The following is a 24,866-nucleotide window of genomic DNA, read 5'->3' on the forward strand; positions in this document are numbered from 1 at the left end:
TTTTCTTCAGAGAAGCATTTTTAATGCAAAGTGTTTATTGTAGGGGAAACATCAACCCTTCCAGACAAGTGTTCATTTATTGTCGAAAGTTCTGCTTTCAAGTGTTTTTTATTCACTTATGTGACTGTGTCTGAGACTCTGCTAAGAGCAGTGCAGCTGGATTGTGTAGTAGAATCGGGTCTAGAAAAAGAGTTGCTAAAGAATGCAAGTAAACAGGATGTCAGATGTTATCCTTAGCCTATTTCCCTAAACATAACTTTTTGGCTGCAAAGTAAAATGCCATTCTTGGAGCTTCTGCTTACATACAGTGGTGTCTGACAGCAGGCACAATCTTCATTTGCTTGACACTGTGTCACCACGCAACTCAAAGTGTTTTGCAAGGAATGATCATACACACCATCTCTGTGAGACGGTATGAGGACATCCGGCCATTTCGTGGAAGAATTTTCTGAGCCTACCTTCTTTGAGCTATGTTGTGCCAGCATAGCTCCCCATGAGGCTCAGATCTGTCTGACCTAACAGCCAGTTGGCATCTTCCTCCTGACAGAAGCCAGATTTTCACTGGGGCTAGACTATTTATTGATAGCATTTTCCCAGACTGGCCCAAGAGTGTCTCATTTCCAAGGTCCCCTGAAGTGCTGGCTCACCTCTGTTTTCCAAGAGCACTTGCTTCCTTCTTTCTCCTCCCTCCCCAGCATCCTCCTCACTTCCTTCCCTTAAGCTTCTTGCACTGTTTTTTTTTTTTTTTTTTTTGGTGTGTGTATGTGTGTTTCTTCTTTTTTTATTCTAATGAATTTGTTTTGCAGGTTTTGAAAAAGAAAACGAGTGTTATCCAGGGTTTTTATGTTCGTCCTCTTTCCATATCTTAGAGTGTGATCTCTGTGGTTTTGAAATCCCATAATTTGAGTGGGTTCCACAGTTGTCTAAGAAAAGTTGTTTTACAGCTTTGCTCTGCGAGCACCAGAAGAGAACTCATAAAAAGGAAGACAACAGCAGATGCAATCACGGATGTGGCTTAGTCCTTGCAGCTGCCCCAGAGAGCTGTTCAGAGCGTACAGTCCTCGGTAATGAATCCAGAAGAGCAAATCGTGACATGGCTTATATCCTTGGGAGTTTTAGATTCCCCCAAAAAGACCATCTGTGATCCGGAGGAGTTCTTGAAGTCCTCGCTGAAAAATGGGGTAGTGCTGTGCAAACTGATCAACAGACTGAGGCCTGGCTCTGTAGAAAAGGTAAGGGACATTTGCAGTATCGTTAGGAATGCTAACCACCAGAGAGCAGCAATAATGTAACGCTTGAGATTTTTTGTTGCCCCCATCTGGGGACTCTCCTACTTTAATCTCTTTCTAAGGCTTAGACATTCTTTCTTACTGTTTTTGTAGTCTGAAAAAGTATGAAAATGAAATGTTATCCTTTAGTAATTGGCCACCAAGTATTAGTATTATAGAAACCTGTTATACCACTGGTACCAGGGGACAAGGAGAACACACGTATCGTAAGCTTATTCTAAAAAAACAAACAAACAACAAAAAACACACAAAACAACAAGCTTATTCTGTCATAGAGATAAGTATTACACCTCCCTGTGTACTGAGGACATGTTTGAACTTGGGTACATATGAGTCTGTGGAATAATAGGATGGTTTATAACAGATGTTGATGGTGTTTAGTGAGTTTGACTAAAATCAATGTAGATTTTTCTTCTCAAATAAATAAAATATCCATTGAAAAAGACGCTATTTAGTAACAAGGAGAAATACTCCCAAATGTTACACAGGTCTGTTAAAACAATAAAAAACAGATATATGTTTCAAATGCAACATGTGTTCAAAGTGAAACTATCCTTATTCTCTTAAAAATCCAAAGTTTTTAATGTTGGAAACCCCTGGTCTCAAGGATGGATAATTCCTAAAACAGGTACTGTAAGTCAGTTTAAAGGTAGAATCATACAATTATGTTCTTAAGGTTAGCAGAGAATGTGACTGTGAGTATAGTTTTTTTGCCTTCTTGAACCAGGTTGTATTTTTATTGAACAAATTTATTTACTTATAATTTCTGAAACTTGAAAAGCAGTGAGAAAATGGTGGTAAAATGTAGATTATTGTGACCAGATGCAGAGAACAAAAAAGGGGAAAATATACTTGAATAAATTATCATGAAGAGGAGGCAGCGAAGTAGTAAGTTGAAAGCAAAACCAAGCTCAAAAAACTATCTGGGTGTCTCTGATTTGCCATCACCACACTCAGGCAAAAAGCACGAGAAAAAGTTTATAAGTAGACATGGCTTGAGACTAAAGGTTTGGTGACATTTGAAACAAAAACCAACCGTTTAGATTTTTGCATCACTTCCTTTGGTGGTTATTTCTCTTCCTGGATTGACAGCAATGTTGCTCCCTGCCTTAAAAAGCCTGCCTGTGTAGTTATTAGTGAATGGTGAATATCGTACGCTTGGCCTAGGATGACAGTCTACAAGTGACATTTGACTGTGTTTCTTTAGTACTGTCTGGAGCCCCAAACAGAAGCTGACTGTATCAACAACATCAATGACTTCCTGAAAGGATGTGCAACCCTTCAAGTGGAGGTAAGCCCACCCAGATTGCCTTCCTTGTTGTCATCAGTGTTTCACTCCACTAGTGAAGACAGTGTTGTAATAAAAGTCCTTGGTTTATTTTCACTGTTAAACAGAGGAAGTATTTTATGGAAACCATGGTGGCTTGCTAATTTGGCTTTTCCAGAAACCATTTTCAAAAGAAAACAAAACAAAACTCAAAGCATGGTGTATTTTATTTTATTTTATTATTTTTTTAAATCCTCACCCGAGGATATTCTTTTTATTGCTTTGAGAGAGAGAGAGAGAGAGAGAGAGAGAGAGAGAGAGAGAGAGAGAAACGTTGATGTGAGAGAGACATATTGACTGGTTGCCTCCTGCATTTGGGTATGGAGCCTGTAACTGAGGTACGTGCTCCTGACCAGAATCGAACCCAAGACCCTTCAGCCAGCAGGCCGACACTCCAACCACTGAGCCAAACCAGCCAGAGCAAAATATGATGTCTTTTAGATAGAGCATCCAAGCCTTGAAAGCAGGCTTATGGTGACAGAGCTTTGTGGTGTGCTTCCCTACTAAGGAGACCCAAAAGTAGGCCACTGGTTGCTGCAGAGGGTCACTGCATTCCCTCTGAGTTGGGAAAAGAGGATAGTAGATTGTTACTTTTTTTCGTTAACACTTTAGGACAGAGGCATTGAAAAGCTGACAGAACCTGGCCCTGAAGTAGAAATTGTATATTAAATTATGTTGCATTATTTTATATTATATGGATCCTTACTGTACATATAGGGGGTTTACTGAAATTCAGTTGGTACTTTCGCCTGTGTGCCAAGTTACTTAACTTCTCTATGCCTCAGTCCTTTCATTTGTAAAATGGACATAATAATAGGTACCTCATGGAGTTGTTTTAAAGATCAAATGAGATCCTGCATAATAATTCAGAACTAAGACATCCAACCTCAAAACATCTATGAGATAATGTATGTAGAGTTTTCAGTACAGGACTAGGGACATAAAAGTGTAGACATTCATTAGTAGTATTACTTCTGGAGACGTATTAGTAGTAGTTTGAACATGGACTCTGACACTTGACTGCTTGTGTTCAAATCTCAGTTCTCTCTCACTAGTAGCTTTGTGATCTTCGATATGATACTTAACAATGCCTCTGCCTCATTCTCCTCAGCTGTAAAGTGGGAATAAGAGCAGTACCTTTCTCATAGGATTGGTGTGCGATTTCAATGAATTCATGTTCATTGAAAAGTGTCTGACACATAGTATTCTCCAAGTTTTAGCTAGTATTATTAATAGTAGTCCACCTACCTTTGCCCCACATAAACTTTACTTGTTTCAGAATTTTCCCTAAAGTTGGCCATAGCATCAGGCTATGCTTGTCTCAGAATATTTTATTCCAGGTTTCTCTATTGCCCAATTTTAGCTCCGTGTGTGTGTGTGTGTGTGTCTATGCACACACACGTCTATATGAGCACATGTATGTGCTTGGGCCCGTGTGTGTGCATGGGCACCTGTGTGTATGGCTTTTGAGGTAGTAGGTATGGTCTGAGACCACTCTATATACCTTATAGAATGATGGCTACTATGGAACAGATCATGGTATTTTCATTTTTATTTGGCAAATAAAAACATGGTGAGGTTGCCAATGGTTTCTGCATTCTGAAGCTGCCAGAAGGTATACTAAGCTGCTTTGCAGTTCTAAGAATACTAAATAATACAGAAACACCTCTTGGGTCTGGCATTGTTGGAAAATGAGTCGTTTCACAAAAGTGGATTTTTCTGAGAACTAATGTTTACTTCTTTAAGCACCAATGCTTAAAATATTTTTATCCACTTTGAATATAAGTATTTCTAAAATATATATCATAATTTTCATTTTTTAAATGAAAGACACTTGGAATTTTTTATTTCTTTTTGATAATTCAGGCTGGCCTGAAAATTATATGAATATTGTAATAAAGCGATATTGGCATCATGGTTAAGCCCATACCTTCTCTAATTTGACAGACTTTGGCCACAGTCTTGGCTTGGTCAGTTACTGACTGTGTGACTCTGGGAAAAGTTACTTGGCCTTTTTTTGGGGTGTGGGGGTGGGGGAATGGGGTCTCACAACCCACTCTGGTTTCTGCAAACTGCTCTTGGAATGTATGCACAACTTTCTGACATGGGATTGGGGGGGAGTGGGGAATTGGCAGCTGCTGCAGTGCTAAATGCTGAAATAGACTAAAATCAACTTTGAATAGACTTCAGACCTCCTATATGGTTACATCAGACAGATTCTGCTAGTACAATTGCTGTCTAGGTGGGAAGAAGGATCCCTGGTGCTTCCCAGTCTTCCTAGAATTCTCTCTTATTCATTTGTGGGTTTTTTTGGTTTTTTTTGGGTTGGGGGTGTCTCTATTATGAACCAGGCACTGTACTGTGCACTGGAAATAGAGTGATGAGCAAGACAGTTGGCCTCTTTAAGTTCCAGTTTCCTCATCTGTGTAATGGCGACATTAGTAATATCTATTGCAGCCCTAGACAGTATTGCTCAGTTGGTTAGAGTGTCTTCCCATGCCCCTAAGGGTTGTGTGTTAGATTCTGGGTCAGGGCACACATCCAGATTGTGAGTTTGATCCCAGGTCAGAGTGCGTGCAGGAGGCAACCGATCGATGTTTCTCTCTCACATTGATGTTTCTCTCCCTCTCCCTTTCTCTCTCTTTAGAATCAATGAAAAACATATCCTCAGGTGAGGATTAAATAATAATAATAATAATAATAATAATAATAATATCTATTGCATAGGATTGTTTTAAGGATCAAATGAGAAAATACATCTAAGACACTTAATATATCACTGTAGAAAAGGGATGCGTAATAGCTGCTCAGTGTTACTGTTATTACTAGGCAGTATTGTATGCAAAATTATGCCTGTAAGGGATATATAGGAGACATATTGAGGCACTCTTAGACTCCTGAGAGAAGTCTAATAAAATCAATATATGAGATTGAAACCTGAGCAGGGGTGCACCCAGAAGCCTTGAATACTGCCCATCCAATCTCAAGATCCCAGATAGCTAAGAGACATGCCTAAACACAAATCTGCAAAATTTTAAAAGTTAACTTATTTTATTTTTTTAAATATATTTTTATAGATGTCAGAGAGAGGAAGGGAGAGAGAGAGAGAGAAATACCAATGATGAGAGAGTCATTGATTGGCTGCCTCTTGCAAGCCCCACGCTGGGGATCGAGCCCGCAGCAAGGGCATGTGACCTGACCAGGAATCAAACCACGATCTCCTAGATCATAGGTAGATGCTCAACTGCTGAGCCACACTGGCTGGACTTAACTTATTTTTAACTGACCATATCTGACATATAATATTGTGTAAATTTAAGGTGTACAATGTGTTACTTTGATACATTTATATTTTGTAATATGATTGCCCACATTACATAATTATGGTACAATATTGTTGTCTGTATTTATTATACTGTGCATTAGATCACTATGGCTTATTTACTACTCATTGCAAGTTTGTACCCTTAAACAACATCAGTTTTTATCCCCTTACCCCATTCCCTGGTAACCACCATTTTACTCTTATTTTTTTCAAATTTCACTTATTTTTAGATTGCACATATAAGTGATATCATACACTCTTTGTCTTTCTCCGACTTATCTTACTTAGAATAATGTGCTCAAGGTCCATCCATGTTGTTGCAAATGGGAGGATATCCACCTTTTTCATGGCTGAATAATATCCCACTGTGTATATACACCACATCGTTTTTATCCATTTATCCATTGATGGGTATTTAGGTTGTTTCTATATCTTGTCACTTTAGATAGAGTATCTCTCAGGACTAAAGTAGTTTGCATGGTGGTACCTAGTATAAGACATGCTTAATATATTTTTGTTGATACTATAAAACTGTTGCCCGGCCGGGCGTGGCTCAGCGGTTGAGCGTTGACCTAGGATCCAGGCGATCGGGGTTCGATTCCGGGTCAGGGCACATGCCCGGGTTGTGGACTCGATCCCCAGTTGGGGGCATGCAGGAGGCAGCCGATCAATGACTCTCATCATTGATGTCTCTATCTCTCTCTTTCTCTCTCCTTTCCTCTCTCTGAAATCAATAAAGATATATTTAAAAACAAACAAACAAACAAACAAACAAAAAAACTGTTAATGTACAAAAAATACAAGAACAGGGCTTGACTATTGCCCAGAATACACTATTATTTATCTAAAGAAAGAATATCAGCTTGAAATCATCAATGTGGAAATGCAGAACAATGAAGCCAGAGATGCAACAGCACACTGGCAGTTTGAGTATTGGCTGTGGGACATGGTGACCATGTTAAAGAGCTGCTGCCTTCTGACTCTGGGTGGCCAGTTGGCCTTTTCAAGTGACCTCTATCTTTGTGTTCTAATATGGCTATCGTGTCCTAGGGTCTCAGAGGATCACACAGCTAGCAACTGGTCAGATAAGTCTGCTGAGATACCTGGGAAACAGCACACTCTGAAGCATCTCCGCAGCTCTGATAGTGTCCTCTGAAATATATTTTCTTTTTTGATTTTGATGAAGTCAGATTCATCTATTTTTTCTTTTGTTACTTGTGTTTTGGGTATTATATCTAAGAAACCATTGGTTAATGCAAGGTCATGAAGATTACTCCTATTTTTTTTTTCTAAGAGTGTTATAGTTTTAGCTCTTACATTTATATTCTCGACCTATTTTGAGTTAATTTTTTTGTTGTTGTTAATCCTCAACTGAGGATGTTTTTTCCATTGTTTTTCAGAGAGAGTGGAAGGGAGGGAGGGGAGAGAGAGAGGCACTGATGTGAGAGAGACACATCGACTGGTTGCCTCCCACGTGCGCCTGACTGGGTGCAGGGAGCAAACCTGCAACCCAGGTAAGTGCCCTTGACCAGGAGTCCATCTGAAACCCTTTGAGTGTGCAGGCTGACACTCTAACCACAGAGCCACACAAGCTAGGGCTTTGAGTTAATTTTTGTATGTGGTGTGAGGTAAGGATCCCAATTAATTCTTTTACCTGTGGGTATCCAGTTGTCTCAACACCATTTGTTGAAAAGACTATTCTTCTCCCCAGTGAATTGATTAATGTAGTTTTGTAATAAGTTTTCAAATCAGAAAGTGTGAGTTTTCCAACTTTGTTCCTCATTTTCAAAATCATTTTGGCTATTCAAAATCCCTTTTGTACCCATGTGGGTTTTAGGATCTGCCTGTCCATTTCTGCAAAAAAGCCAGCTGGAATTTTGATACAGATTGTGTTCAAGCTGTATGTTGCTTTGGGGAGTATTGCCATCTGAACAATATTAAGTCTTCTGATCCATAGCAAAGGATGTCTTTCCATTTATTTAGGTATTTTTAAATTTCATTCAACAATGTTGTACAGTTTTCAGTGCACATGCCCTGTACCTCCTTGGTGATATTTAATATCTTATGTGATATAATAAAATACCTTTGTGGTATTTTATTCCTTTTAATGCTATTGTAAATGGAATTGTTTTCTTTATTTTATATTTGGATTGGTCATTGCAACTGTATAAAAATGCAATTGATTTTTGTATATTGATCTTGTATTCTTCAACTTTGCGCAACTTATTTATTATTAGTTATAGTTTTTTAGATTCCTTGTGGTTTTCTTGTATAATATGTCATCTGTTCATAGAGATAGTTTTACTTCTTCCTTTCAAATTTGTATGCCTTTAGTTCATTTTCTTGCCTAACTTGCCTGGCTAGAACCTTCAGTACAATGTTAAACAGAAGTGATGAGAGTGCACATCCTAGTATTGTTTTTGATCTTAGGGGAAGTTTTCAGTCTTCCACCATTAAGTATGATGCTAATTGTGGGTTTTTCATAGATTCCTTTTATCAGGTTGAAGAAGTTCCCTTTTATTCCTACTTCTTTTTATTTTTATTTTTTTATCATGAAAGAATACTGGATTTTGTCAAAGGTTTTTTTTTTTTTTTTCTGCTTCTGCTAAGATGACCATTGTTTTTTGTACTTTATTATATTGACATGTGGTATTACATTGATTAATTTTGATATATTAAATCAATCTTGCATTCCTTGGATAAATCACAGTGGGTTGTGTTGGATATACATATAGAGATTTGTGCACATCTGTGATTATAGTTGAAGCATCTTTCTTTATAAAAATAAAGTTACTGTGTCAAAATTCTATAGATACTCTCAAATTCCCCTACACACACACGAAAAAATGCTGTACGAAGTTCTACTCCCACCAGTAGTGCAGAAAGTGCCTTCTTCCTCATGTCCTTGGCAGCTCTCGATATTATCCTTAATGCTTGTTAAACTGTTGGGTAAAAATGATATTTTATTTATTTTGTATTTAATGATTCCCAGTGAGTTTACGCAGCTTATTACTCCTTTTTATTCCATTTGTATTTATTTTTCTGTGAACCAAATATGTCTTACTTGTTTACAGTATAGAGAGAAGACACAGGCCTCAAGAGTACATCTTCCAGAACATATGAAAAAATCCTCATGTCTAGACAGAGTGTTACTAATGTGATTAGGAAGTACCTTGATAACAGTCATCTAGCAATGGTAGTTTTGGGTTGGCTTTGACTTTGAACTTGGTGGGAGTCAGGGACATATACAGTTCTTCTGATACTTCCATAGTGGCCTGGGTGGTTCGTATGTGCCTCTGACTGCATTGTCCTATGGTTAGTTTTACTTTCAGCCAGGCTTCCCACCTCATCTTCAGCAGGTCCCCTTGCTTTGTCCCCTGCCACCCTTACTACCAACCCATTGCCAAGGACCCGGTACCATCTCCTGTTCTGTTCCTGGGTCAAGCCTACTTTGTAAAAAGATGTTTTATTTATGAAGGATTTCATTGAATATATATGAGGCTCAGTTACTGCCTCTTTCTCTTTCTTTCTGCCTTCCTCCCCCCTCTCTCCTTCTCCTTCTCCTCCTCTCCCCCTCCCTCCCTCCATTCCTCTCCCTGTCCCTGTCCCTGTCCCTGTCCCTGTCCCTCTCCCTCTCCCTCTCTTTCTCTCCCTCTCCCTGTCTTTCTCTCTCTCCCTGTCTCTCTCTCTCTCTCTCTCTCTCTCTCTCTCTCTCTCTCTCTCTCTCTCTCTCTCTCCAGCTGGTGTCAGTATGGCTTTTTCTCTTTGCCCCCACCCCCTCACTGCCTCCTGTCTCCCTGAGTCACTCCATCTGCCTTGTCACTGGAACAGCATGGGTGCCCTCCCCAAAGTGGGGCCTGTGGGATGGATGATTTGCCATTTCACAGGGGCTGCTCTGCAGGGAAGCAGTTTTGGAAGGAAGGCAGATCTACTAATGATCATGAGTCAAGGCTAAATCTCCCATAAAAGAGCTCCAGCTCTAGGAAAGTAGAACGTCCCTGGAGGAGTGAGGTATAAGGGCAGGCAACTACCCCGTAGCTGCAGTGGTTATCAGCAAACCTTCCTTCAAGCGTTGAGCCTGCCAGTTGTGTAAAGTCAGAGTCCCTTTCTCTAGGCTTCCATTGACTCATGGGTAAAATGAAGAGCCTAGAGTAGGGGTTGGTAGTGTGTAACTGTTGGATACTATTTTTAACTGGCCCTTTCCATCAGTTTGTGATGGGCAGAGCTTTGTATATTTAGCTGCTCAATTTGAGCTAGTGGAAAGACTAAAGAGGATTTGGGTACTTTTTTCCCCCTGTTGAACAAATCTGACACTTGTAGTGAATTCCATGAGTTATATTAAATGACACCCATGACTCTGGCCACCCTAATCTTTTACCGAATGCATTGTTTTTCTTTGGAAATTGGACTTCTATAATATTATAAATATTTCCCATCTATCGTGAACCTTTTTATTCTTCCTCAAAGAGACTATCTGACTTAGGGCCTGTTATCAGAGAGCCCAGGAAGGCATCCAGGATAGTTCAGGGAAGGGAGGCATGTGGAAGGCCGCTGGAGAATGCTTCCTTGCTTGTGTGTCTCAGCGGCTCACCATAGAGCTTGGGGTTCCGAGTGGCGTCTGGGGGTGGAGGAGGAAGCGGGCCACTGGGACAGGCTAGTCTGTGAGGCCGGGATTCCCGCTGGAGGCTCTGGCACTGGCCCGCGCAGGCCAGGCGGCGGCAGCCCTGAAGTCAGGACTGAAGCGGGCGGCAGCAGCATGCGCAGTGTGGCCGCTGCCACTACACCGGGGCTTCAGCTGCTGCCACGGCTACTCGGGCTGCTGCTGCTGCTGCTGCCGCTGCTCTGCCCTCCGCCGCTGTCACTTCCAGTTCCTACTTGGGTGATCCAGGTCCGGGTCACTGCTTCCCCGCCGCTGGCTCTGTCTCTCCAGGCCGCTTTCCCTCTTAGGCAGGAGGGGGGCAGCATGGGCGCCTGAGCAGGGTCCCCAGGCAGCTGCTCCGGGGCCGCCGCCACCCCGCGCGCCCTCGCAGGGCTCGTCCCCAGCGTACCCAGTTGGGCGCGTCTCCCACTCCCCGAATTCAGCCCCGCGGTCCTCCTCCTGCCGAGGGGCAGGTTCTAGAAGCAAGAACTTGAGGGCAAGAATCTGGCTTCCCTTTAGGTTAAAATAAAAGGCATAAAAAAAAAAAAAAAATTCCTGGACCGGAGAGGTTACGGGCGTGGCACAGAGTTTGGAGACGGGCGCCCCCTCCTCGCCCACGTCCAAGAGCAAAGTTGCAACCGCCCCTCCCCGCCCCAGGGAGCCGAGCCCAGCTCTCCAGTTTCGCCCTGGTGGCGGCTGCACTCAGGGCAGGGTCCCAGCTCCGGCCGGGTTGAACGGTTCCCGCAGCCTTGGCACAACCTAGCCCGCCCGCTCACGGGCCCCGTGACTCTGGAGGACCAGCCGCTTCCAGGAGGCGGCAGCGGCACAGCTGGAGTGAGCAAGAAGCCGGAGGACAAGCGGGCAACGGCCGAGCCAGGTGACCTGCCTGGGGGGCAGCGGGTCAGGGGAAAGGGAGAGTGCAAGGGCTTGGGGTGGTGCTCAAGGACCCCGTTAGAGAGGGTCTTCTACTACCGTGGCTCCTGGCCACAACCTCTGGGACCCTTCTCTGCCAAGGCCTCCCAGTGCGCTGAAATCCCGGGTGCCCGGAGGGAGGGCGGGGGCTCAGGGCGCAGAGCGAGAACGCGCCAAACTTAAGGGCGAGTTGTCCCGCTCTGACCACAAGGTTTGCATCAGACTGGATTCCTCTCCTCACCCCCCAACCAGGGCAAGGAGTCCACAGTACTATTTTTTTAAATACTAATTTGATGCCTCCCTTTCCTGACCCGGGCATCCGTATATTTGGGGATATTTTCGGCGATGAGCAGCACACAGGTCTGTCGCAGGAATGGTTTGTGGAGGTGGATAAACCCGTGCTCTACAAGGCGTTCCAACCTGCCCGTAGTTATTTTCCAGTTTACATTTCTAGTCATTAAAAACCCAACAGGTATTTGAGCCACTCGTTTCTTATCTCTAGAGTGGAGAGCCCTGAAGTTTATCTCTGTCTCTCAAAAAAATCTTACATTTGTATTTGTGGCTTATTACTGGTTTTGGATATAGAGGTGACTCACATGACTTTTTTCTTTTCTTAATGTGTAGTGGGAATAAAAACAGAGTTAAAGGAATATATTTTTCTATGCAACTGTGTACCTTTTTGTCAGTAAAAGCTTCATTAAAAGAAAACAAAAAACCCATTGTAGAATAAGATATATTTTAGTTGATGTTTTGTAAAGTATTAAAAAATTTTAAAGCAAGATTCTAAAGTCTAAACTGCTTTTCTAACTTATATTTGCCTGGCAACCCCACAATTTGTCCTTGAACTTCCTATCTTAATTTCAACATTGACCGTGGTAAGAGGAGCTCCAATGACATCATCTGCTCCAGCAACAGTTCTGCTGTTCCTTGACCGAGAGCACCTCTCTCCAAAACCTAAGGCCTGGGCCTGCCCTTGTACTTCAGCTGAGGCATTTCCAAGGGTTTCTCTTAAGCAAAGTGTTTTGCTGCATGCCAGGCAATGCTGCAGTCCCTTCTTACATAAACGAGCTTTGGAGTATTGTAGTCTCTGGGTGTGCTTGAAGCAATTAATATCAGAGAGTTCTCACTCTTGGTTGAGCGGGGATTGGAGTTTGGAACAAAGTCAATTTCCAGCTGGTGTTCCCATCTTGCATTTCTTTGCTGCTTAATTTTTTTGGAATGTCTTCTATTTATCTGCAACTCACCGGGCCCTTGTAAAGGATGTGGGAGAGATGGCATTGCTTTAGTTTGACAGAAACAAAAGTTTAGTTCACCAAAGTCAGGCAGCTTAGCAGTGCATCAAAATTCTGACCTGGCTCTCCTGCTCTCAGCTCAGGGTTGTATTTGTTTCTTTGTTTTTACTAAAATATGATATTTTATACAAAAGTAATTCCTTTGGCACGTTTTATGGATGGTGTATCCTCCGAGCTACTAATTTTTTTCTATTCTTTGTGCCGACTCATGTCTTGGCCTTGTCTTTGCACAAGGCTGGCACTGTTCTTAGAGAAGAGGACAGGAGCAAAGCTTTCGGAAGGAGGGTCTGTATTTCCCATGGTCTGCCTCTTCTCCATTCATCTTCAGGGATAACAGGTGCTGAATAGAGTGAGCCACTAGGGCCCAGAAATGTCTGATATTCGTCTGACATCACTAGTTCAAGTACAATATTACTTCAGTCTTTACAAAGAAACTCATTCAGGAGAAGAAAGAAATTGGAGAGCATGTGTTTTGTTCATTTAAAGCAATCTGCTCATCACTGTACTTAGGTAACTTAGATGCAAAAGAGGAAGAGGAGTTGAGTACCCACCATTTCTCAAGCACCTATTATGTTTTAGGTACTGTGCTGGATGCTTTATGTTATTTTATTTAATCCTCACAATAATCCTGGGAAGGAGGTGGCATTGTGCCCATTACACAGTACTAGTTTGTGGATGATCCAGACAAATGTCTCACACTGCCAGTCTCACAGTGCCAAAATTTAATCATTGATGTACCTTACTCCAGAAATCATTGTTTGCCATGTGTCAGGCTGTCTCTCCAAAGGAACTGATGATAATTACAGGAACACCTAGCCCCTTGGTTTTCATACATGGCTGTAATTAGAGCTGCCTAGTGTGCGTTTAAAAAATACAAACGTTGCTCTGGTCAGTGTGGCTCAGTTGGTTCAGCATAGTCCTGTGCACCAAAAGGTGGCTGGCTCAATTCCTGGTCAGGGCACATGCCCAGGTTTGGGGCTCCGTCCCCAGTGGGGAGCAAGCAGGTGGAAACCAATCTATGTTTCCCTCTCACACATTTCTCTCTCTCCCTCTCCCTTCCTCTATCTCTAAAAATCAATAAAAAAATCTTAAAAATAATACAAATGTTGGGGTCTGTCACAAATGTTGGAGGGTGTCCCACTGAGCTTCTGTGTGAATTGGTCTTCAGTGAGGCCCATGCCTTGGTATTTTTTACTTTAATGTTTAAGTGAACTTTATATTAAATATAACATTAAGTCAGGAAATTGCACAAATCCTAAGTATATAGTTTGATGGATCTTTACAAATTGAACACACCCAAAGCTACTCTTGTTCCCCTTTCCAGTCACTATCCCTCACGAATGACACCACTGCCCTGACTTCTAAGACACTCAGTTCTTTTTTTCTGCTTTGGTACTTTCTATGAGTAGAATCATAGTTTGTACTTATTTGTATAAGGTTTCTTTCACTCAAGATAGCATTTGTACGAGTCACCCATGCTGTTGCAGATAGTAGTGGTTCATTATTTTTTATTGCTAGTAGTATTCCATCATGTGGATGTACCATATTTTCTTTCTCCCTTCACCTGTTGATGGACATCCAGGTTGTTTCCAGTTTTTGGTTGCTATGAATGAAGCTATTGTGAATATCCTTGTGCATGTCTTCTGGTGTACATGTCTGTTGGATTTATACATAGGAATGAGCTACTGGGTATTAGAGTGTGTACATGTTCAGCTTGGCTAAGTACTACCCAACAGTTTTCCAAAGTGATCAGGTATTGTTATTTCATTTTTGAAAGCTCCCCAAGTGATTCTAATGTGCAGCCAGAGTTGAGAACCATTTTGCTGGTTAATCTAGAGTTCAGCAATCTAGAAACCTCTAGTGCCTGCCACTTAGCTGAGAATAATAAAGAGATACAAGCTTTCTCCTTGGCCTCAGATCGTCTAGAAAATCTCTGCTGGATTGGACAGCTGCTGTCCATTTTCCCATAATCCCTTGTGCCAAGCTACCTTTATGCTGTCTGCCCATTCTCACTGTTGTAATCTGTGGATAAATTTGTCTCTCTACCAATCTTGGAACTTCTCAAAGGCAGGAATCAGAGCTTGATCATGCTTATAACCCCAGCACTTAGTACTAGAACATGGCACATAGCAGGTGTTCAGTAAATGTTCATTAAATGAATGATTCATAGAATGACTAAATGGTCAGAGAAGGTCTGGGCTGCCAAAAAGATGCCACATCTTTGCACTAAAGCTTATGCATTTTATTCCTAGGAAACTGCCATAAATCCTCACTCAGAGCCTAAATTACTTTTACCTGTCTAAGCATGTTAGAACTACGGGTAATCTCATTGCTCATCCCAAAACTGATTATTAGATTAGATAAAGTATGTGGACGCACTTTGTAAAGTGGAAATCAGCATGTAAACAGAAACTTGTGATAAAGGGAGAAGAGGGGCTCCTATAGATTGGATGTGCTGGCAATGGCAGAAAGAGTATATATCTAAGTATAACACAGAAGAAGTGAAATCAACAGCACATCAAGAAAAGAGACATAGTCCAGCCAGTTTGTCTCAGTGGTTGAGCACAGTCCCAGGAACCAAGAGGGTCACTGGTTCAATTCCTGGTCAGGGCACATGCCTGGGTTTTGGGATCAATCCCCAGTAGGGGGCATGCAGGAGGTAGTCAATCGATGATGATGTTTCTCTCTCATTGATGTTTTTTTCTTTTTAAAAAATATATTTTTATTGATTTCAGAGAGAGAAAAGGAGAAGGAGAGAGAGAGAGAAACATCAATGATGGAAGTTATTGATTGGCTGCCTCCTGCACGCCCCCTGCTGGGGATCGAGCCTGCAACCAGAGCATGTGCCCTGATCGGGAATCAAACCACGGTCTCTTGGATCATAGGCTAATGCTCAACCTCTGAGTCATGCCACCCGGGCTCTCATCGATCTTTCTCTCTCTCTATTCCTCTCCCTTCCTCTCTCTCTAAAAATAAAAAATCAATAAAAACATTAAAAAAAGAGACAGAGAAACTATAAAAAGCAGAAACCCAAACATATAACATCTGAGGTCTTTTGGTATGGGGTCAGGCAACCCAATACATGTTGAGTGGTTAGTCTAGTGGCCAGAATTAGTGACTTTCCCTGCCTTGTTCTGGCTTTGATTCCCTGGTCAAGGAAACTTTGTTCTTGAGAAGTAGTATAGTACTGCAGTGGCTAAGAGCTTGAGCTTTGGACTTGAGCTGACCTGGGTTAGCCAATTCTTAGGTATATTCTAACTTCCTTGGTGGTAGTGGTACATCATATTAGGTATATACTCCTTTATTATTAGGTATATGCCTATTAGGTAAATGCTGCCTCTTAATGTTAAATGAGAGAATGCAAATAAAGCACTTAGTACAGTGCCTGGCACTGGGCAAACTCAACCAAAGCTAGTTCCTAATTAGAATTGTAATATATTTCAGTAGACTAATGTTCACAAATGATAACATTGAAGTATCAAAAAAAGTTCACTCAGTACAGTTATGTTAAGCAAGCTCTGCTTAAGAAATGAGTCATGATTCATGAAAAGATTTCCTTTTGAAATCTTAACATTAAAGAAAACTTGGATACAGGAAAGGGTAAACTGTGGACTCTGTGGAGTGATGGTTTCTCCAAGGGCTCTGAGGTTTTACACTAGTTACATTGAACATTTAGACAGGGACAAAACGGGGAAAAAATCCAGCCATCTTGTTTCTCAGTTCCATGCTTTATTTGGCAGAAGCTGCTTGTGTTTGGAAAAGCATTCTTAAAAAATAAAGTTGAAGGAAAAAGCCCCACATATTTTCTAGTACTTAACGTCCCTCTTCTGAAGGCAAAACAAAGTTGATTGTTTCTGAGAATTTTAGATGAATAGTGATGGCAGGCTTAGCCTCTGTTTTCATGTTAACAGCAGAAATTAATCTTTTCAACATTATTAACATCTTTCACTCACAAATTGAAATGCTTTTTTTTTTTCTGAACTTAACACTCTTAGTGCTTTACATCATAGAAAAGAATTTGAATTTAGATGAGAGGATATTGAAATTTGTTTAAAATTATTTATATGTCATATTTAATTTGTTTATATCTTCTATTTGGAAGGCTATATAAACACAGTTTAAATTTCAGTGATATTGTAGCCCAGTGATATCCATGGAACCGAGATTGGAATTTTTAACTATTATTTCTGACAATAAACGTGCAATCTTAAGAGTTTTAGGAATTGGTTATAAAAGTTCATGCTAAGTCTCCAGCTGCTTGTCTTGCTGCTGTTGTCAATGCTTAGCATGGCCAATTTTTAACTGCTGAAAACAATTTGTTTATGGTTGTTGTCTTTTATAGCAACTCAGGACTGGAAATATGTTTGGGGATCCAGTTTGAAAGAGGAACTGGAGAAGACAAAGCAACTGAATTCTTCAGAGACTATGAATTATTCAGTTGTTAACCATAGTAACTTCTTTAGCTACCATTTTGTGTGCTAATAATAGAAACAGTTTTGATAGATTCCTCGTGGAATTGAAAACTCAGGAAGGCTTTTCACTCTTTTCTAGTCTATGCATGAACTAGAAGAATGTGAAAACAGAATATTTTCAGTTTCTCATGTTTACCTGGATAAAGTGGTTTACTTTTTATGTCTTTTAAAGCAAACATGTTTATTTTATAATTACAATAGCTTGAAATTCAAAAATACACCCCAGAGCAAGATGCATGTTGTTTTAGTTAAATAATTCAACAAATGTGTGTTTTTTTAATGATGACTAACAAAAACATTCCCCCTTGCCCCCAGGAAAAAAGTAATAAACCTGTTGAACTGGGCACAGTTGAGGGGGAAAATAAAAAGTATGTAACACTTGAAAAGGAAACAGGTCATTTCTGAATGGGTTGAATGTATCTTGATAATACCAAAACCAATGTATTTTGTTAGAACATTTGATCAATTGAATCTTTCTGACAGAAGATGTAAAAGTTTTCTTGTTTTGTTTTAAATCTAACTCACTCTAATTTGGTTTTAATGTTGATTCTAATCCAGGCTGTTTCTGGGGGCAATTGAGCACAATATAGCTCTTTATTAAAACCATACAATTTTGGCTAGCTATTTCCTACTTCACCCCCATTCTCATTTGTTCATATGTTATCACTGAGGCAGCCCCCAAGGATCAGTCTGAGAGGTGAAGAGTTGCTAGCAAAGCATAAGGTACGCAGAGCCATTGGTGATGACACTGGAGTTTGCACCAAAGGGATGTGCAAGAAGATCTGGCTTTTGAATTGCAAATGAAGAAGTGTGAGGGGCACTTGCCGGTTTTAGGGCCTTTGCTTACCAACTTTTTAGAGGAGGTATATGTCCATGCAGTCCAGAAGCTGCTCTATATCTGCATTTCAGCATTGATATTGCCACTTCCTTTGCTGTCGTCTGGAAGAAAAACTTATGACACCAGACACCTGTTTGATTAGCTCCAGGCTTTGTCATACCTTGGCAAACTGGACCCTACCACACAGAGGGCGTTGTGTGGGTTCCGAGATGTGGATCATCCAAAACAGCATACACTCAGGCATCATTTCCACTTGACTTCTGGCAGAAGATTTACCTCCCTAATTAAGTTCTGCTTAGACAAATAGAGTAAAATCCCAGCTTTATACTTTCCTGGGGACTTGAATATTATTACAGAGATCAGACATGTCAGTTGAGGGATTGAATAGGGCAATAGGGAAAAGAAGGAATTAAATTAAAGTGAGACGAAATGCAGCAGTTTGCAAAGCAGTGAGTTATTAAGGACTTGTCTTGCCTTGGACAGTAACATACAGGCTTCTCTACCCCTTGGAAGTGTGGGCATTATTTTAAGAGGTGTCATTAAGGTGTCAAGCTCTTAATATCTTTTATGAAGAGCCCGGTCTGTGAAGCAGGCCTAGATGCTAAGGAACATTCTGTCTTGTAATTTGTTCTTGGCTAGGTCTTCAGAAAACTGGGGATATTTACCAATGATTTCTGAGAAATGTATGTAAATCAAGAGATTTATTTAGGTGTAATTAATGTGCAATATCAATAGAATGTAGTATTTTACTAAAATAGAAATTTAACCATTTCTTTCAGGAAATGAACATTATGAATGTGTATATAAGCATTCGTACCGTAATATAATCAGTTTGAAGACATGCTGGTGTTTGAGAATGTGTAGTGAATTGGGGAAAATCTTGATTTGGGATTTAAAAAATCACCTTCAAGGAAAAACAATGGAGTGGAAAACAATGGCTTAGCAGTTTGTGCACCTGTAGGTGACTTTTTGTTTGCCATATTTTATATAGTATCCTTTTTTTTTTACATCTTAAAACAAATTTATGTGTTAGTGCCTGTCATATACCAGGTATTTCATAAATATTTCTTTAATGGGTAATAAATGGATGAATTTTTAAAATTTTATTTTAGATAGTTTTTACAGGGTGTCTCAAAAACAGGTATACCCGCTTTAACAGCTGATAGCTCAATTGAAGTTTCTTTCTTTTCAGCCAGACTAAGCTTTGAACATAGGAAATCCATCCTAAAATGCTACTGGAAGTTTGAAAACACAGTTGAAGTACAAACACTGCCTTTATAATTATTCAAAGTGTATATACAGTTTTTGGGACACAGGGTGTCTCCCCAAAATATATACACACCTTAACAGTTGATAACTCACTTAATTTTCATACCTTTTCAGGTTTAACTGATTTGAAATAATTAGTGAAGCCAGGCTAAGCTTTGAACAAAGAAAATTTATCCACTCGACTTTTTTATCGGGATACATAAAAGATAAAGTTTACAGCAGAACCGGCAACAATTGACAAATTGAGGGTGCACAGATATGGAACAAAATGATTCTTGATGTTTGCAATTCCATTGCTTCGAGTTATGAGTAGTGTCTGGGCCAGAAAAGTCATCAGTTTAAAAACAGGCACTGACCAAAAAAATTATTCATTTCTGTAGATTCTTTTAAATTTTGAAATGAATTGTATGTTAACAAACATTCAAAGTGTGTATACATTTTGGGAGGACACCCTATATATCTAACAGTCTATATGTAGATTATCAAGAGTTGAATTTTGTTCATATAAATGACTCTTTAGTGAATGAAAATAAGGATAAAAAGAAAGCTGGGTTTTCCCTAATACAGTATTACTCAGTTTCTTCATGCCAAACTGGAGTACCTGTTTCACTCTTGTAAAAATTGAAAAAGGAATAGAAAATTAAAGGTATGAGATATTAGGTCTCATAATGCCATATGGAAGACCTTATCTACTTTTTTTTTTTTTTTAAATATATCTTTATTGATTTCAGAGAGAGGAAGTGAGAGGGGGAGAGAGAGATAGAAACATCAATGATGAGAGAGTCACTGATCAACCGCCTCCTGCATGACTTCGACTGGGGATCAAGCCCACAACCCGGGCCTGTGCCCTGACCGGGAATTGAGCCCCGATCGCCTGGATCCTAGGTCGACGCTCAACCGCTGAGCCATGCCCGGCCGGGCCTTATCTACTTTTCTAGTACTCAGGTCACTTGTTATTTCTTTCGTTGCCCAAAGTCTCTCAATTTCATTGCGTTTTCAAGGTGTGAGATTTGCATATTAAGACTGTGACTTTGATTCTTCAAAGTGATCCCAGGCAATAACATTGCTTCCTTTTGGTGAGGTAAATGCTGTGTCAGTATTCTTCACTTCCCTCAATCATATTCTTCAAAAGGAAGAATCCATTTTACCAAGTGATGGAATATATATGAGCCCCAATTTACCAAGTTCTACCAGAAAAAAAAAAAAAAATGACCCTTTTCCTGTCTTTCCGGAAGCCTGGGAAGGGCATGCCAAAGATATTTCTTTTGGAAGAAATATCTTTTTAAATTTTAGGTTGAAAGGAAAGACTAATAGCAAATACTTATTCATAATCTATATGATGAGTGCTGTGCCAGACACTGTGGAAAGAGGCAGCATGTAATGGGAAATAGTGGAGTTTAACAGTGTATAGCTAGATATCCAAGTTAGTGGCTCCAGAGTCTAGAGCATAATACAGTGTTCAGAAGAATAGAAGCCCCTTGTGTACTGAGGTGTAGTGTTTGGGGAAGACCCTGTGGAAAGGCTTGACATAGGATGGGCCCTGAGGACATCTAGGATTCAAATGGTTGAGGGAAATTTTTCATTTTTCATATCAGAGAGAGGCACAATGTAGAAAGTGAAGGATTCTAGGACATACGAGAAGATGATGGTAAATGGTGGGCTTGCTAAGAGTTGGACCAGCTTGAGAAGAAATATGAATGCTATCCTGTAGAGTGTGAACTTGATCTTGTAGATAGTTATAGGCTGGGTTTCAACAAGCTGAGAGACATGGATATTAACTGAAAGCACCATTCCTAATGTCTCTGGTATCTGAGCTCTCAAACACCCACCCACCTTACCATGTTTGGATTATTTCCTAGGCACAAATCTTGTTTGCGATCAGATGGAGAAAAATTAATTAACTAATTAATTAATTAACTGATGTCTATTAGACATTGATGGGCATCTCTGAAAATGACACACTTTTGAAAAAGTGACTCACATATAGACTTAAGGAGTGCCCAAATCATTGCCAAATGTTTTATTATTTATTTATTTATTATTTATTTATTTATTTATTTATATTTTAAAATATGTCTTTATTGATTTCAAAGAGAGAGGAAGGGAGAGGGAGAGAGAGAGAAACATCAATGATGAGAGTCAGTGATCGGCTGCCTCCTGTACGCCCCCTACTGGGGATAGAGCCCGAAACCCGGGCATGTGCCCTGACTGGGAATTTAACCCCAATCTCCCGGATCCTAGGTAGATGCTAAACCATTGAGCCATGCCGGCTGGGTGCCAAATGTGTTATTGAAGGTAATCTCCAATAAGGGAAGTGGTAGTGACTTTAGCACAACATCTTTCCTACCCACATTAGCTGGTATAAGAGGGACTTTGTGTGTGTGATTTGTAGTCTCTTTCAAATTGCCCACCACATCTTTCTTGCTTCTTGTGAGTTACTTTGCCATATTTTCCTGTCCCATTGTGCTCTGGCTACAACTTGGAGCCTGTTTTAGAGTATGAACAGATAAGTGTGGCTTATAGTGTTTTTCATTTAAGCTATTTTATAATAAAACAGTTCAATAAGTATAGCCAACTCCAGCAAAGCAGTAAAACCCCACAGTTCTTCCCAGCTTTTCTTTTCTACAATGCTTAGGTCATGGTGCTTTGTGAGATTTAAAGGAGTCTGGGATGGGCCAGAAATTGTGGACTTTGCCCACAAATGGCACACAACTCAATGAAATACATAAACATGGAGTTTGAAGCACCTTTGGTCACCTCATGGTCACAGTGCTAAATTTGCAGATGAGTACATGTGTATGTTATTTTAGATAATATGTTTCTTGGAAAGTCGCATGGAATTTTTTTCTTCCTTAATAATATATATGTCTTTCAATTTCTTTATTTAGATATAATTGAGATGTAATATTATATTAGTTTCAGGTGTGCAACATAGTGATTTGACACTTCTGTACATTGTGAAGTGGTCACCACAATGTCTGTCACTTCACAAAGTAAACACAATACTATTGACTATATTCCCCATTCTGTACATTATATCCCCATGACTTACTTATTTTATAACTGTAAGTTTGTCCTTCTTAATCCTTAAGATTGGATGATTTTTTAAAAAATATATCTTTATTGATTTCAGAGAGAGGAAGGGAGAGAGAGTCATTGATTGGCTGCCTCCTGCAGGCTCCCGACTGGGGATCGAGCCCACAACCTGGGCATGTGCCCCAACTGGGTAATCGAACCTTGATCTCCTGGATCCTAGGTCGATGCTCAACTGCTGAGCCACACCCGGCCAGGCAAGATCTGATGACTTAATCACTCATTTCACCCCTCTAACCCCATTCCCCTCTGGCAATGACCAATCTGTTCTGTGTATCTATGAATCTGGGTTTTGTTTGTTTTGTGTTTTAGATTCCACATATAAGTGAAATCATGTGGTATTCATCTTTCTGTGTCTGACTTATTTTACTTAGCATAATACCCTCAAGGTCCATTCATGTGGTCACAGAAGGAAAGATAAGTCTTTTTTGTTTTGTTGTTTTTTTTTAAACACATCCTTATTGATTTCAGAGAGATGAAAGGAAGGGGGGAGAGAGAGAGAGATAGAAACATCAACGATGAGAGAGTCACTGACCGGCTGCCTAGCCCGCAACCCGGGCATGTGCCCTGACCGGGAATCGAACCCTGATATCCTGGATCCTAGGTCGATGCTCAACCGCTGAGCCACGCCTGGCCGGGCAATTCTTTTTGACTTTACTGTAGTTTCAGCAATACTTTTCCTTCGATTATGATTAATCATGTATTGGTGAGAGCTTCTAAAGATTCGTTAATCCATTAAATAGTAATTGAGCAACTACTATGTGACAGGCATTCTTCTAGACACTGAGGATACAGAGGTAAAAATGGTTATTGAAAACTGGCTTTGTGGGGCTTATATTCTAGGCACAATTTAAGTTTCTCTGACAGCACATCCTGTTGATCAACCAATGAATGATTATTTACCAAGTGCCTCATATATGTTGAATACTGGGCCAGGGCTATGGAGGCAATTTGGACTTCAAAGAGTCTGCCTTCTAATAGGAAATCCAGGGCTAATCTTAACACCTACAGAATAAATAGAGAGTATTACAGTGGTGAATGATTGAGGGCTTAAGTGTGCAGCATCTCTACAGACCGTAAGACTGTAGCTTTTCAGAAGAAAAATATGTGAGGTAGGTCAGTAGAGGACTTTAGGAAAGGCTGCAGATGAAACTGCCAGTGAAGCTTCTACTTAAAGCAATCGGCAGGGGCTCCTTTTTTCATTGCCCTCCTCCTGCCTTAATTTTGTGTGGGGTTCATTTAACACCTGTCTCTCCTGTATGTGGAAGTCATAATGAAGCAGTTGCTTCTGCTAGACTTTCAGGCTCTTACCATAAATCATAGTAGGCTCCTAGGAAAGCAGAGGCTGCAGGAGCTATCTTCACAGCTGAGTCTCCCTCTTAACTCCCTGGACTGTTACATACGCAGGAACTTTTGACTGTTACAATTTCTGAGGATATTCTCATAGTCTTTATACATATCGCTTGGTTCTCTCATCATGAAGAGTTCTAAAATAAATAGCACTCAGAATGTCTAGGGTATTTGTTCATCTTTATTTGACAGGACAAAGAAAAACGAAGAATGTGGACATTGATTTGGGACCACACATTCAGGCATTCTTCAATATAAAAATGGATTATTTTCCAAAAGATCATTTGTAAGTTATTGCTGGGCACACAGAAAACATTTTTCCATAGAAACAAGGTCCTATGAGATGATTATGTTTTCTGGCTGGCTCACAACAGCCTGCTTAATAACTAATGTGGTTGACATTAGAACTCACAGAGACTAAGTAGCAGGTGTGATGCTCTATCTCTGGGAAAATGTGTTCTGCATTCCAATTTGGAACACTAGCAAATAAGTCCCTTTCTCTGAAGGGGTGGGGTGAGGGGCTCAGGGAGGACATCCTTAGGTCTGGCACACAGATGCTCCAGCAGCTGAAGCGTCACCCCTCCACCCCCCTTCAAAACTGGCAGCCAGTATGGCTCCTGCAAAGGCCCTAGTGACAGGAGCTCAGGAGGACGAGGGACTGGCCACATTGGCTGGCTGGCTGGCTGATGGGCAGCTGGTTTTAGGCCTCCCACTGCCTATTCTTGGCTTGACAAGCATTATTGATAGGAGAGGTTTTATCTTTCCCTTTCCTTTATGCCTGTTCTCTTTTGGGTGAGATTACCCAAAGACAGTTGTTCTCGCTCTTTCTCTTTTTAATCTTGTGACTGTCCCCACCAAGATGCCTATATCATTCCTCATTCATTCTCCTCTTTCCTGAACACTTAATAATTCTCAACTGAAGATAAATCTCTGTTGTGGAGAAAGCGTTTTTTCCCTAAAGGAGTGTATCAAGAAAGGATGGAAGTCACAGTGTGTGATACATTGATGTTAGAGATGCTGAGGTGGCCATCAGGAAGTGGGTTTGGTGACATTGCAATGA

At 40.6% G+C, this 24,866-nt stretch overlaps 1 protein-coding gene across 5 annotated transcripts in view; it reads left to right on the forward strand.

Moving 5' to 3' along the window:
* Nucleotides 1-974: 974 nt before the first annotated feature.
* Nucleotides 975-24,866, forward strand: part of ARHGEF6 (Rac/Cdc42 guanine nucleotide exchange factor 6) — a 101,833-nt gene continuing 77,941 nt past the window's right edge. For 2 of the 5 annotated variants that reach the window (XM_081126496.1, XM_081126495.1), the window contains exons 1-2: nucleotides 975-1,232; nucleotides 2,497-2,580. In XM_081126496.1, the coding sequence (XP_080982622.1) occupies nucleotides 1,068-1,232; nucleotides 2,497-2,580 (249 nt within the window). In that variant the 5' untranslated portion in view covers nucleotides 975-1,067. Of the gene's footprint in view, nucleotides 1,233-2,496; nucleotides 2,581-10,886; nucleotides 11,458-24,866 lie in introns of those variants that run through there. The other 3 variants (XM_081126498.1, XM_081126499.1, XM_081126497.1) reach the window with 3 other exon arrangements.

Source organism: Miniopterus schreibersii, assembly GCF_964146895.1.
Source record: "Miniopterus schreibersii genome assembly, chromosome: X".
Classification (NCBI taxonomy): Eukaryota; Metazoa; Chordata; class Mammalia; order Chiroptera; family Miniopteridae; genus Miniopterus; species Miniopterus schreibersii.